Source organism: Clytia hemisphaerica, unplaced genomic scaffold (assembly GCF_902728285.1).
Source record: "Clytia hemisphaerica strain Z4C2 unplaced genomic scaffold, Clytia hemisphaerica genome assembly, whole genome shotgun sequence".
In the NCBI taxonomy this organism is placed as follows: Eukaryota; Metazoa; Cnidaria; class Hydrozoa; order Leptothecata; family Clytiidae; genus Clytia; species Clytia hemisphaerica.
Genome location: NW_027104613.1, coordinates 494,059 through 509,797, shown reverse-complemented (window position 1 = coordinate 509,797; position 15,739 = coordinate 494,059). Strand labels below are relative to the sequence as shown.

General features: G+C 35.3%; 1 protein-coding gene across 1 annotated transcript; it reads left to right on the top strand.

The window, feature by feature from the left end:
- The first annotated feature begins 2,878 nt into the window (after positions 1 to 2,878).
- LOC136824349 (uncharacterized MFS-type transporter C09D4.1-like) lies at positions 2,879 to 15,410 on the top strand. Its single transcript, XM_067080505.1, has 5 exons — positions 2,879 to 3,031; positions 9,905 to 11,020; positions 11,768 to 12,220; positions 12,684 to 12,803; positions 13,764 to 15,410. Exons 2-5 carry the CDS (start codon positions 10,561 to 10,563, stop codon positions 14,324 to 14,326), a joined length of 1,596 nt encoding a protein of 531 aa, XP_066936606.1. The 5' UTR covers positions 2,879 to 3,031; positions 9,905 to 10,560; the 3' UTR covers positions 14,327 to 15,410.
- The last annotated feature ends 329 nt before the right edge of the window (positions 15,411 to 15,739 follow it).

Genomic DNA, 15,739 nt, shown 5'->3' with positions numbered 1-15,739 from the left:
GGTTGAAATTTGAAAATTTCCGGTGTCAACATTAAATTTCTTTTACACAACACGTCTTTTGCATCTTTCTCACAGCTTGAAACGTCATAACGACTTATAATTAGCAATTAAGTGGAAGAATCTGACTCTCATAGGAAAGTTTGAAGTCTCTTTTGGGAATTGGATGAGTGATTTTCGATAAGAAATGCAATAAAAATGCTTCGAAAAATCATTTAATAAGGGAAGGAGAGTGAACAATAATATCATTACTGCGGACATAGCTAGTACACGAGAAATCGGCAAAAATCTGTTACTTGTATATCCAGTGTATAATAAATCCTTGGATTAACTATCATTGCAATGAAAGAGAAATATACACATTTGATCACAGGAAAAGACTATCGACGTTTTTGTTTGAATGTATGCTATTTGATTAGCTTTTCAAGAAAATCTTTTGGCAAGTTGCCTGGTGAAGGCCACAAGAATCCACAATGAAGGTCCTAATATTTGAGAAAAAAGGGCAATTTACACGAAGTCTTATTGCCACAAATGATTTGGAAGCGCTCTAACTTAGGTTGGAAGGGTAGAGTTTCAACTCTAAGTTTTAACATTAGACTTAAGACTTACAAAACCTTAGGATCTGAAGATATCCAAAAGTTTAAGAATGATCCAATAAGGCTCAGAATATAGCCTGGAAGTCTATAAACCCCTCCCGAATTGAAGTATTCGATTAAATTCAACAAATAGCCCAAAAAGCGACTTTCTCGCCCGAGCTTTGATAAAGTGTTTGCTAAAAAACAAGGAATTCGAAAATTCTTATTCTATTTTGACCAAGATTGCAGACGATACCAAGAAAAATCTTCTTCCAACAGAAAAGCTTAATGTGGTTCATTCTAGCTTTATAACAATATTATATATATTGCAAATTCGCAATCATCGCGAGTTTTATACAATTTCAAACTACCATATATGTAATTAATTGAATTAAATTGAACTATAATAATACATAACCAATTGAATGAATGCATTTTTTAGGAATCTTTTACAGTTTTAGTAGTTTTTTGAACTACGAATTGAACTATGTTTTATCTTATCATATTATTTGCACTCACTCATTATTCCATATTATTCATATGCTAATTCTCATACCATGGAGAAAAAGGAGAAGTATGCTATTGTAACCAAGCTCGCCCTACGATTAAAAAAGTTACGATGTATGTATGCTCAAAATCTCATTATATCGTGCATTTTTAATGAGCTCTTTTATCCATTAGTGAAATCTTATTGGCTAATTGAAGCTTTAAAAATTAGTTGAGACGAGATTCATTGTTTCTGACATCAGTGTAAGAAAATATTTGGACTAAAAAAGGCCTGTAAACTTGGCAATCCCTCGTCAAATAATAAGATTTTTCGATCAATGTTTTCTTTAAGGTGAACTCTATTGCTTGATACTTTCTCCAAAATTCTCCAGCGACTTTATGTCTGCAAATTGAGTCTGAAATTGTGTGTGCTTATAAAGAACTTTTCATTTTCTTGCTTAAAAAGTATCTTTTCAAAACAAAATTGAACGGATAACGAAATGTAACATAAACTTGTGTCGTGGAGGAAGTTTTATTTAATTTTCGTATATTAAAAGGTTATAGAATCTTCAATACACTCTTCTCAAGATGCATAAATTTATTGTTGTCCTCGTTTTCAAACAGATTTCATTGCTATAAAATTACATATTCACAATGATAATTGTGTTGTTTACACCTCATGAGACATTTTGAATTTCAAGTACTTTTGTTTTAGAGTTAATGTTTGCCTTTTGGGAATTTAAATTGGTTTAAATGTATAATTTCATAGCAATGAAATCTGTTTGAAAACGAGGACAGCAAGAAATTTATGCATCTCGAGAAGAGTGTATACTGATAATTAGAATGTTCAGAGCAAACTTGAGTTCTACTAAAAAGTCTTATTTCATCGGGCGAGCTTAGAATTTCTTTTGATACATTTTATAAAAGAAATCAAAAGACTTTAATGACCAATTACCGACACATCCAACTCCTGTTTTTCTGTATACCTCCATGCTCATACGCTGTCCTTTCAATTTTTTCCCGATTTCTGTCGATTTCGATATTCGTTTGAAAAATATTTTATTACTCACATTGAAGTCTTATTGTATTAATATGTTCAAACAACTACAACTTATTCATATTCATATTTTATTTTTGTAAGTAAATGCTTGAATACTAAAGTTTTACGGTTATTTACGACTGAAGATTTCAACAGTAACTATAGGAAACTAAATGTGCTGATAACTAACTAAGTTTATTAATTCCTCTGTAAAAAAGGAGAATACTCTATTGTACTCACAGTAACTCAAGGCAAACGACCTACCTTACGTGCGAGTTATGTTACGTGTGACCCTTAAAAGTCCTTTTTCGAAGCTTCCCAAAGTGCACAGACAGAAGGGTTGAAATGAGCAAAGATGAGAAAAGTGCCCACATACAGGGCACTTTTTAATTTGGAAAAGCTGACCATATTTTGCCCAAAATGATCCAAAGCAAAATTTCCGTGAAAGTGAACCGTAAGGCTAACTGTAAGGATCGATTTTTCGCCCTAATTTACTAAAATTTGAGTAAATTTTTTATGCACTGTAAGGGTCCAATTTCAAAAGGCCTAATTTTGAGCCGCACGCGCGGGCACGTTGGTCGTTCGCATTGTTGCGGCTCTTGTTAGTGTCCCGGAAAGCAAGCACCGTTACACCGTTACTGCGGAGCTCCTGGAAATCCCAGTAAAACCCGTGGTCAGACATAGATTTTCAATTTTAATTTGGGCATCCAGATTTTACTCACGTAAGTGCGCGCACGCTCTTTGTTTTGATTTTTTGGTAAAAAAATTTCAAAAAACTGCAATTTTTCCAAAGACAATAATCTTGCAACCAGACGAGACCAGGCAGCTGCAACTGAAAACCTACTGTATTGGCCCTGACATTCTTTAATTTGAAAACACTACTAAGTACCTATTTTACTGAAGGATAATTTTCAGCTTCTTGTGATGCAACCAAGTAAGTTATTTGTTTCCCACTTTTCGTCCTCTCCAGCTAGCCATAAAAAGCGGTTGGCAAACGATATCCTACTCCAGGATGCATCGTCTCTTATTTTCCTCCTATTTTCTACTTTCCTATCTTCTATCCTGATTTTCTGTCTTTCTCAAGTGTTTCTAACTGTTTTCTAAGTATTTTTCTGAAATTTGCCGGTACCGGTGAACCAGACCCCCGCGCTCGATAGGATCGATCATCGGAACGGCTCGATGACGGATCGATATGTGATCGATGGATTACTTATCGATCCGGAAAGGAGATCGATAGAGGATCGATACTCAAGATTTTTTTAAGCTTATGATTAGTTATCGATCTATCATCGAACGACTCTTTCTAAAAATCGAGCTCTAATATTAATCGATCTTTCTCGCTATCGATTACCTATCGACACCTATCGATTACCTATCGACACCTATCGATTACCTATCGACACCTCTATCGATCCAATCAAAATATCGACCGTTTTTTTATATTGATTAATCGATCCATACCGATCTAATGGCGTCAAAACCGGATTTACTTATCGGTACTTATCTGGCATCCCCGATGTAGAAATTTTCTTTCGACACGCTAAGAAAGCTCTGGGAAAAGGTCGGAGAAACTTTCAACATCTGCTGGAAGGTTTAGATTACGGAATTTCGCCTGAGCCCTAGCTCCGAACTTAAAAAAGCGGAGGGGGCCGGCTTAAAAATGGCCGATATGGTACTCTCGGGTACCTATAATATAATAAGCCCCAACCCGCTAATTAATTTACGGGCTCGATGTATGATCGATACATGATTGATACATGATAGATGCATAATCGATTTAAAATCGATGCATAATCGATTTATAATCGATGCATATTCGATTTATAATCGGTGCATATTCGATTAACGATCGATGACGAATCGATTAACGATCGATGACGAATCGATTAACGATCGATGGCGAAACGATTAACGATCGATGACGAATCGATTAACGATCGATGGCGAAACGATTAACGATCGATGACGAATCGATTAACGATCGATGACGAATCGATTAACGATCGATGACGAATCGATTAACAATCGATGACGAAACGATTAACGATCGATGACGAATCGATTAACGATCGATGACGAATCGATTAACAATCGATGACGAATCGATTAATGATCGATGACGAATCGATTAACGATCGATGACGAATCGATATACTCGATTGAAATACTAGCTCGATAATGGATCAACGAAGGATCGATAATCCTATCGAGCGCGGGGGTCTGGCGGTGAAACAGGTCTCCGACCCCGGCTCGAACCACCAAATGCAAGCAACCTTGGTTTACTAACCCAATGCCTAACCGCTTACGCCAACGAGACACGACTGAAAGCTGTCATTCACAAATACTTATAGCGTGTAATTTACAGACCCTAATTAAGAAAGCTCCCAACCCTACCGGTGCCCCTACAAGGATCCCTACGGGATCCTAAGTTAAGTCACAGGGTACGAATGCCCCTAAGAAGGCCTTCGGCCTTATATTGTGACTCTCAAGCTCCAACCCTAACCCTAACTGATAATAACTGAACCCCCGTCTAGGTCCGCAGATTGAAAAATTTCACTTGCATCCTGGAGTATGATATCGTCTGCCAACCATAAAAAGCGTCCCTTCTGCAGCTTGCTGCCGTAGACGTAAGCAAAAACATACATTCATTAGGCCTATAAATAGCATGATGGCATTTCCTACACTGTCAATCTTACAGTAAACCATATTTAAGTACTGAGTTATCATCAACTGCTCTAACTTGGGACTATCTGACAAAACCATAGACCTTTTTTCAAAGAGGCCACCCTGTTGAATAATTATCTAGTCCAGCAGAAAAATAATGATAAAACCATGCATAATTATTACAATATGCATGGTACAGTAATTATGCATGGCTCTATCATTGTTTTTATGGCTGGACTACATAATTATTCAACAGGACGTCCTCTTTAAAAAAAGGTCTATTGGACGGCATGCAATCGGCCACCATTTCACCGAACCTCCAAAGTCATTTGATTTGAGTTAATGAACAGTGTATTAAAAAAATACACTATACTCTTTCGCGCCGAGTAGGCTTTTAAGTCGAAATATGAAAAAAATCCGTAGGTATCTGATATACCGTGAGTGGTCCTAAATCCGACAGCCCTGCCTAATTATCCGACCCCCCAAATGACTGCTATGAACAAAATTCTATGTTTACAAAGATTCCCTCTCCAAGTTGAACAATAAAATATTTTGTAAGAACTCTTGAAACAAAACATGTAAGAATATGACTAAAATGTAATAATGTCAATTTAATGTAATAAAAAAAAGTTTGAGTTGTAAAAATAATTACCTGCTATTATTCTGAATCCGTTGCTCGTGTTTAAATGTTAACAATTTTGTAATAAAAAATATGTTTTGTATACTGTAAGAAGCAATTATTGTTTTGGTTCAATTGGTTCAGTGTATCAAATCTCTCAGTTTATTTGACACTTTGGTATCTTCATTGCATCACAGCGAAAGGTTTGTTTTTATTTTAGTTTCTATCTTTGAAAGACCCCATCGGATTTAGGCAGGGCTGTCGGATTTAGGACCACTCACGGTATGCAGGTACCGTCAACTGCTCTAATTTGGGACTATCTGACAAATCATGGGACGGCAATTCGTCCACCATTTCACTGAACTTCCAAAGTCATTTGATTTGAGTTAATGAACGGCGTATTAAAAAATACACAATTTCTCTTTCGCACCGAGTAGGCTTTTAAATCGAAATATGAAAAAATCTGTAGTAGAACACACGCAAGTGTCTGTGCACTCTAAGAGGAACAAAGAAGTATGATTGATAAACTTGGTGGAGTTATCAAAACAAATTTGTTGTCAAAGAGATTTAAAAGTATGTGAAAATACAGGCCAGATATCAACCAGTACCATGTTTCGACCAATCGTCCCAAGTTAGAGCAGTTGAAGGTATATATATCAGAGTTTAGATACATCAGTTTGTTTTGGTTTGTGTGTCTGCCCTGTTGGGCTCAGATTTCCCATTTAGCCTCTCTTTCAGACTCCCATATATATAGCAGAACAGTTGACGGTATCCATTGAACTGGATATTTTGTTCAAAAATTATATCAAGAAAACAAATGATAAAAGAATAGACTTTTTTTATTTAGCTAGGATATAAAAACATAAAACAGCACAACCAGACCTTCTGTCTTGAGTTACTCTTTTTTTCCCAGCAACTTTGTTTATGTATAGGTTTAAAGATTCAATACCCTCGTTTTGCATAGACCGATTCAACAAAATCCAGTCAGGGACTATCTTCGAGAGCAAACTCAAGCAAGCTGCCTATTCCTGACATAAATTTCACCCAAAAAAACAAAAAATATTTGCACGTCCGAATGGAAAATATTAAAAGACTTAAATTTATCAAGGTGCTACTAAATCACTTTGTTTATACATATTTGTTCTACCATTTCTTAGAAAAAATGACTGATCATAACTGACGTCACACGGAATTGGTCTCTAAGATTCCACTTTCTGTACTAAGATTCCACTGACTTTTTTGGAATTTTCCCCCTTCTTTTTGCTGAGATAACCGGCATGAGATTGGAAAGTGTTTTTTCTAAACGTACATAAAATCTTGTGTTTACTTATGAAACTGTCTACCGCACTTACCTATTAGAATCCAAACGCTCCCTTAACAGTTTAGACTCCTATCTTTGGGATTTGGAGTGTGGCCTAATTCTACTTTTGTTTTCAGTGGTTTCATTTTTGATTTCAACCCAACATCTGCCCACATAGTTACAGGGGTTTGCGCAAGAAAAACAAACATGGACAATTTTCTATATGTTTTAGTGCATAAAAGTGCACTCACAAACATCAATTTGTCAGATCTAACAAAATTAATAACAGTATTGTCATCATTTGACAACTAAACAAAGGATTTCTGTCAAGAACCTTGTAAACAGTCTAACAACTTCCATCAAAATGATCTACCACAGCTAAGTTCCTCAATTTTGCGCGGTTTGATGATTGAGCAAAGTTTTTCCAAACTTCAAAAAAATGATTTTTGTTCTGCTTTTGTGGAACTTTAGCTTAAAGACTTTGAATTACACGCTCATAATTTGTTCAGTATATTGCAGCGGTGAGATGTTTACCCGTGGGCGATTTCTGATTCTACAATAGGTGTCAGCCATTTTAAGGAAACCAAAAAATTTAAAAAGGCAAGGCTAACAGTGAACTTTCATTTGTCATTCGGTCTCTGTTGCAGAAATGTTGGCTCATTTGTGTTTCTAAATGCTGAATTTATGGAAACAAAAATGACGCTGTGTACCCAACTGCAATTGACTGGTCACAAATAACTTTCCTCACTTCTCTTTTCAAAACATTTTTATATCATTTTATCAACATTCGTGCCTGGCATGAGGACTGGTTATGATTACGTAATGTTTTGAAAATTACTTTGCTCATTCTCAGCTTTCTTTTGTATTTTCACACGCGTGCAAATCTGATAAAAACATATAAAAATGTTATGGTGCTGTGGATGTTGTCACACACTTTTGCTACACATAGTAAGGAAACATTATTTTTGTACACAACTCAAAACAGTTTGGTTGCCACAGACCTTTTAGGAAAACGAGACTTTCTATTGAGTAATAAATTACTGCAGCATACATTACTTGCCCACAGCCAGAACAAAAACAGGATAGGTTATCCTGTCTCTAGGTAACAGCTGTGTTGTTAGTAGACAAATATTGTCATCAAAAAGATATGCTGTAGTAATTAGTCATTCAATAGACTATCGCGTTTTTATGACACTCATAACGTTACGAGAAGGGGTGTGAAGGGTGTAATAACGCTCTCTTGCCAACAGTAATGTAGAAAAAAGGAGGGCAAGATTTTTTGGCTACTTCCTTATTAACTATCACAGAATTGAAACACGCATAAACAAAGAATGTGCTAGGAGACAGTAGGCAACAGTCTTAAAATTTCTGCTACTGTAGGGTTTTTTTTCACACTGAAATTTTCAATATATCTTTATTCTATATATACAATAAACATTTCCGAAAACTTGCAAAATATGACATAGTTTCTGGTGCTTAACACCTTATTGATTGTTTGCTTGGTAACTTTACAACTAGAAAAAACGGAAAAGTCTTTCAATATTTAGCTAAAATGAGACATTTTTTATTGCAAGAAGATTGAAAGAGCATTCACACATTATTGAGATGCACCAATCAGAGATTGTTCTGTTCTAAGCACTTTGAGCTGAAGCCATTTTTGTAAATTTAGATTGAGTGGGAGGCATCTACTCAGAATAGCTGTGCATGAATGAATCTGGGGTCTAGGGTAAAGCCCTGGTTGATGTTCAGAGGCTGCAGCTCCCGAAAATCTTTTTGAATTTTCAAATATGTAGATGTAGATAATAATAGTTATTTTTGCTTGTAAACAACAAAAAAAGTTAAATTTTGCTACAAAATATTTTTTCTATTTTAGATTGAGTTTCAAAAATCAAATTTGGATCAAGTATTTTTGCCGGCATACAAACATAAAAAAATCCTTTTAGAAACCTCTGCTAATATATTGAGCATGTATTGAGAAGCTGAATAAATGCAAACAAGCTTTTTCTACTCTTTAAAATGATATCCTCATTCATGAATATTTTTTTACTACATTCAGATGAAGTTCGGTAAAGTGGAAAAAATCACCCATAACAAAAGTATTTCTTCTTTAAAGGATTTTCAATTTTGATTTGAATGATCTGTCTACTTAGACTACACAATATATTTAGCAATATGGTTTGCAGCAGGTGACTGAGACTCAGCAATATATTCTCAATATATTACCTGACAATATATTGTGTAGTGTATGTAGCCCTTAAGGATGATATGAAAAATCTGAATATTTAGGTATAGATTTGGAGTTCGTGAGATTCAAATATTTTTATTTTAATTTTCATCTTCATTTTTCATATTGTTCAATATTTCAAAACTCTTTAACCGGTTAGGTTATTCTACTCAAAGATATCCTTCCAACAGTGTATACCTTTTTAATAAAGCATAAATGGTCGTTGAGAGTATTTTTACTGATTTACAGTCCTATATAAAAACATGATTTAAAAAGTAAACGAGAAACATATATTCTTTTCTTCTTTGTCACGTTTTTTTGAAGTATTTTTTTTCTGTGTTGAAAGAGGATGGCTCAAAATGGACATTGTCATAATGTTATCTCTAGACTAATCTAACTTTGACCTTGTATTTCTTTTAGATTTCGTAGAAAAATATACTGTCCAGACATCTCTTTAATTTGTCTTGTTTTTAACACTCTTTAAGAGGTGTTTTAGTAGGAGTGCATTTCTATTATATGTAGGTTGTATAATCTTACATGAAGATTCCTTTCATAATTGAAATTTCTGAAGAAAAATTTCTTTGAAACATGAAAACACATAGGTTAAAAAAGTGTGGAAAAGATATGCTATTGATACATGCTTTCATTAAAGTATTATGATTACATGATTACATTAATTACCTGGAGACCACAGCATGATGAAATTAATTGTAAAAAATTATATTCATGCTTAAAAAGATTGAGCTCTCTATCTTTCGGCACTGTTTAGTTTATGTCACATCCCTCACACACCCTCCTTACACTTTATGCCCTGCCTCTTCTTCTCTTCTCTTAACTTGTAAGCCGGCAGAAAGTCTAAAGACAATATGTTTCTCTATTTTGACGTCAATGCAATGACTTTATTCAATATCTTCAAACAAAGATTTTAACGGCCAATTTTCTGCCGAAATGAAACTTCTAAGAACTAATACCTCATTTTCATCTTTTTTTCCGGTTTCAGAATGACACGAGCATATTTGGTAATTTTGTTGGAAGGATCTCTTAACTTCAGCAATCGCTGTTCAAGGAATTGTGACAAACCAAATAGACATTAAATTCAACATTCTTTATTTTATTCTCAACAATTTTTATTTATTTTTCAACGTAAATACTTTTTAACATTGGCTTGACCGATATTGTATATTTATTTCAATCCTGCATTTCGGATTTATTGCTGCACAGTATTTTGAATTTTTTATTTTCAAATTTTGGATTATTTTGCTCATCATTTTACATTTGGTAAAAACCGTATATCAAGATTTATCAACTCTTGACTTGTATATTTTTTACATTGGATCGTATTTATTTACCGACTTAGTTATTTGTGATTTAAACCGCATAACATCATTCGAGTGTACAAAAAGTTTGTACAACTAGGAAAATTCATTAACCAAAGAAGAGCTCTTCCATATAACCAAACAATACTATTGGAGTCTACAAAGAGCTTCTATCACAAGGAAAGTTAATCGACTCTAAAGAGAAAACCAAGAGATCCTTCCACATAACCAGTCAAACTCAGATAGGAAGAAAAAGAGAGTGTTTCAAATAAAAGCACAGAACAAAAGAAGGTTTCAATCAAATCCACAAACTCATACCAAAACACTTTGTAAAACAACAATGGCTCCATGCTCAAACACAAAGTGTCAACAACAACCAGAGCCTCCATTTATTTACCAAAAACCACCATCATCAAGCAACACCAAAGAATCCTTCGACAATCTCAACAACATTCATCAATCATCCCCAATCATCACCGAAGATGATACAGAATCACCAGAACCACCATTACAACCAGTATCTCCAGAAGAGGATATTATATTTCAGCTTCATCCTCAACGTTGGTTCGTCCTGGCATCATATTGCCTCCTATCCTTGGTCTGTGGCTCAAATTGGCTTTGCTTTCCAGCAGTATCCAACATCTTAAGAGAATATTACCAAATCAGCATCTTGTCGATCAATATGCTTTCAATCGTATTTGGAATCTGTTTAGTTCTTTTCTCCATACCATTTGCACTGCTGTTGAACAAATATGGTCTTGCAGTGGTAATGCAGACGTCAGCATTTCTCAATTTAACAGGTTTGCTATTTTACTACGATTAATTGCAAACGATTGTACCAAGATGATTAGTTTAGAACGGTTCACATGTATCCGTTGTTCGATTATGTGGTTCTTGAACTCTAGAATCTCAAGCGTGCCCTTTTGGCAACAATTATCTAAAAATTATTTAATTGAACCTGTCCCCCCAATAAAGAATAAAAGAACATAGACAAGTAAGGCGAGACCAATTTAATTTGTTGTTCTACGGGCCCGACCGACCCTATTTTTGCTAAAATCAAAAAATAATAATATTGAATTGCCACCACAATATATTTTACTCACTACTTATTTGTAAGAATCAATTTGAATAAAGCTGAAAATTAATTCAAAAAATTGAAAAATTTAAAAAATCAAGCATTCCATACACTAAGATTTTATTATGATCTTCATCGAAGATAAAAAAAAGTGAATTTTTGATCTATATATTTTTTGGAAAACATTTTCGGTACTTTACCAACCCTGATAAATGAAAAATTTATTCTTATTTTACCGACCGACCGACCTATATTTTGCTAACAATCTGCCCGTAGAACAACAAATTAAATTGGTTTCGCCTAATGAATTTTAGAAGGTCGAAGAAGAGAATTTCAAAACATCTCGTTTTTAAGTAAGAATATTTTGTGTACTTTGGATCAATGGGTATTCACAAACGACTTTCTCCTTTTTTTTCCGGACACCCTGTATTGATATGAAAATTCATAAGTTATTGATTTTCTTGTATTTCAGGAGCCCTTATCAAATATTTTGGAGATGATGCAGATCATGGCTACTGGTTCCTGCTCTGTGGTAACACATTTCACGCCTTGTCTGTAGCAGGCTTCCTCTTCCTGCCAGGAGACATCGCATCCACTTGGTTCGGGGAACACGAAGCAGGGAAGGCTACATCCCTATGTGTAGCATTCGACGCTTTAGGGACCGGGGTAGGCTTCTTACTAGCTACCACCATCGTTCAAGGAAATGAAGACCCCTACATTGTTCAAGGTAGCATCAAGCAGTTCCTATTATCTCAGCTGATTCCATCGGTAGCTGTCTTTCTATTTGTCTTGTTGTTCGTGAGAAGAAGACCTCCCCATCCACCGAACTTCAAAGAACTTGCTATCAGACGTGATGAGATGTTTAGAAAACACGTGCAACTGCAATATTTGTTGGACATTGAACAGGTCTTGGATAGAAAGGGAAGTAAGTGATCCCTTCTTTTCATCGATATGTAGAATTGATATTTAACGTGGATTAGACAGTCTTTTATTTGTTTCACGAAGGCAATGGTTATCAGACTCGGTTTTTCATAAGCCGAGCTGAACACGGGGGAGGGGGAGGTGGTTCGAACCGCGGACCCCTGGTTTGACCATTTTTGTTATCGCTCCTTTAGCCTTAGCGAGCACCTCACTCGTTTAAATGCGTAAAAAACGCGGGTGACGTCTAGAATAGGCTACTTTAGCCTACTCTTCGGGATATGCGCACTGTTCATGTTTTGAATATTGAATTTCTCCGGATACATCGCATGCACACTGAGAATTTGATTAGATTTCTATTATGTCCAATCCTATTAAAAAGGGAATTCCCGTTGGGGGTCACTAGTGGCCGTATACATTTATTGTGTTTTACATGACTTGAATTTTCAACTTACTTATTATATTTTCAGACGTGTCTGAACCAGTGCACGTGCGACGTCTTCCGTGTATCAAACAACACCGTATTCTGATGTCATCTTTATTCAAACTGATCAAGAATACGGATTTCCAACTCATCTTTCACATGCAAGGTGAATTGATTTCAATTTAAGTTTTTCTAATCCAGACAATACACATTTTTTTCAATCCAGACAATACACATTTTTAATCCAGACAAAAATTTTTAACAACAGCCAAAATTTTTGAAGCTTTTCTGAGCCTTTGGAGGTTTTTAACTTTTTGAGATTTAAGCCTAAAAATATTCTTAACATATGTTCTTATTTTCAACATCTTATGGGTATTTTCGTCCATTTTCCTAAGAAATCGGGTGTTTTAGAGTCCACACAGCCTTAGAATGTTCTTAACTTGTTCTTAGCATTTTAGTCATCGAAGCCCTTATGTTCTTATAAAAAACGTGTATTCTGATATTGTCATCATAAAGGCAAAAAGGTTCAATCTCAAAATAACAAAATAAATGTCTCATGAATGTAAGATTCTTCCAGCTTATGTAAGCCTAAATAAGTCTCGGTTCGTAAAGATGGGGCCCTACCTATTATGCGCAATATTACCTAAAAAACAAAAAATTTAGTCCTCTCAAACAGTAATTTGAATCGTTCTAATTTGAATGCTTTCGTATCGTAAAATTTGAATAGCAGTCTCTCTTTGAAATAGATTAAAACTATCCATATGAATATAGTTTCAATGTCAAATTTTGCATCAGAAAGTTCGCCTCCTTCACTTGTGCCTCGCTGCAATCGCACCTTTTGGCTTCAATCCTTTTTGCTTGAAGAAAAGATTATACGTAATAAAAATGTAGCGGGCGCTCGAAAAAAAAAGTTGAACAGATTTTAAATTTTTTCAACCGTTACGTCAGATCGCGCCAATGGAATTGCCTCATTTTTCTTTTGACCAATAGCGTGGCAGCATTGCTCGAAAAGGTGTGATCGAAGCGCGCACAAGTGGAGACCGCTCTTTAAAAACAATTCAAGCGCCATCAAAGTTATTGTTTTTCTTTCTATTGTTCCTAATTAGAATCTATTTGTTTATTTCAGGAATCGTCGCGTCCATTGAAGGCTTATACGAAATTCTCTTAAACGAGATGCTTATTGACATTTTCCCCGGTAGCGAACGAGCGATCGGGATTCTCGGTTTCGTTTCGGTCATTCTCGGTTTTACGACGAACATTCTCGTCGGTGCTTTAATTGATAAAACGGGACATTACCGACGAGTGTCCTTTATCGTTTTCTTCTTAACGACAATTCTCGCCTCGTTATGGTATATAGCGATCGAGTATATCCATAATTTCCTGGCAATCTCAATCATATTAAGTCTGTTAATGTCCATCAGTACCTCATATTACACAATCGCTTTTGCACACGGAGCACAAGTAGCCGACAATGTCTCCGCATCTGCAATTGGAGTCATGTTGGTGTTAACATCACAGATTTATGATACTATGAGCTCATTTGTCGCAACTGAAATTTTATCGAGTTTTGGATCATCCTATGTGAATGGTCTTGCTATTACTTTGTGTGTTGTTGCAACGATGTTGTCATTCTTTGTAGGGAATGGTGATAATAAAAGGACAGAGGTCGCAGCACCGGCCCATGTTTGATTATAATCGTTTATAGCTTTACACTTCTAATATACCGGGTGCAACTTTTGATAAAATCCATAGAAATTTTTAAGTCCATATATTATACTCCAAAGTGTTTTTAACTTGTTCATGATGCACCCGGTATACAAAACTGTACTAAAAAAGTTACTAAGCTTTTAGTGCTCTTAAACGAAATTGAAAAAGTGTTTCAGAATTGAGAGACAAACCATCGTGAGATTTTTAACCCTATCTAGTCCGGACCTTTTTGGAGGTCAGCCTTTATCTAAAGTAGGAATGAGTAGGAATGTTTTGCCCCCCCCCCCCCTCCGGCTAGATAGGGTCAAAACGTGTTTCGATGCATGTGAAGATAATGATCATGTTTCTTACGACAAAAAGTCATTATCTCCTTCGTTCGGTAATTAAGTTTACAATAATTATGGTAATGTGTGCTGCAAATGAAAGGGGAAGACTTGTTTTGCTCTTTTGAGATTATGATAAACCAAAATATGTATTTGCGGTTCTGTTTAGTTTGCTGTAGACTTCATTGAGAAATCTCTTAGCATTCAAGTTATTGGAGATATTCTTAAAAATTGTATTACCAATTATAAGCCCGTAAATCAAAGCCTAATATTCAATCCCAAGGTTTTCCTTAGTGCGCATACTTTTGTTGTCATAGTCCTAGTCGAGTCCTTGTTGTTCGGTTTTCGTCACTTTTTTATCTTATTTAGTTTTGCGTATTGACAATTCAAGATTGACTTATTGTTTTGAGAAGTATGAGTTTGTCCCCTTTTGGCTCCTCTTTTAAATGCAAAACCTACCTAATACTAGAGCAAGGCTAAGGCTCCTTTTCGTTCAATTAGATTACAACATCATTAGTTTGGAATCTGCCAGACATTGCCTTTTGAAGTTATTTATATGTGTAGATGAATTATGTGAATTTTGTAAAATTATGTCAATATTGTAATTTATTTTAACTTATTTTAATTTATTATAATTTATATTCCAAGTCGAGAGTGAATTTGAATGAAATGGACTCGTGTGACCAAAATAAATGAAACGAAAACAAAACTGAATATCGCTCCCCTATTAAGGGGGCCATTTATGAGAAGTTACAGTCGTTTAGGGGAATGCGACGGTGTATTGAATAACAAATTACTCCAGCATACATTACTTTCCCACAGTCATAGAAACGGGATAAATTATTTTGTCACCAGGTAACAGCTGTGTTGTAAAAGACAAATCAATTATATGAGGTTAGCATTCAAAAAATTTATGCTGGAGTAATTAGTTATTCAAAAGTCCGTCGGGTTCTCCCAAACCTCTTTTGAGTTAGGATAGTTCCCCCTGGACGGAAAATATGACAACAAAGGGGATAACTTCTTTTATGAAAATGCCCACTTCAATGGAAATATTGGCTTTGTCTTTGCCTCA

What these genes read in the sequence shown, in the direction of transcription:
- LOC136824349 (XM_067080505.1), top strand. Translation starts at nt 10,561, where the DNA reads ATGGCTCCATGCTCAAACACAAAGTGTCAACAACAACCAGAGCCTCCA. An exon ending in AGCATTTCTCAATTTAACAG is followed by an intron (nt 11,021 to 11,767) that starts GTTTGCTATTTT and finishes CTTGTATTTCAG; the next exon opens with GAGCCCTTATCAAATATTTT. An exon ending in ACTCATCTTTCACATGCAAG is followed by an intron (nt 12,804 to 13,763) that starts GTGAATTGATTT and finishes TGTTTATTTCAG; the next exon opens with GAATCGTCGCGTCCATTGAA.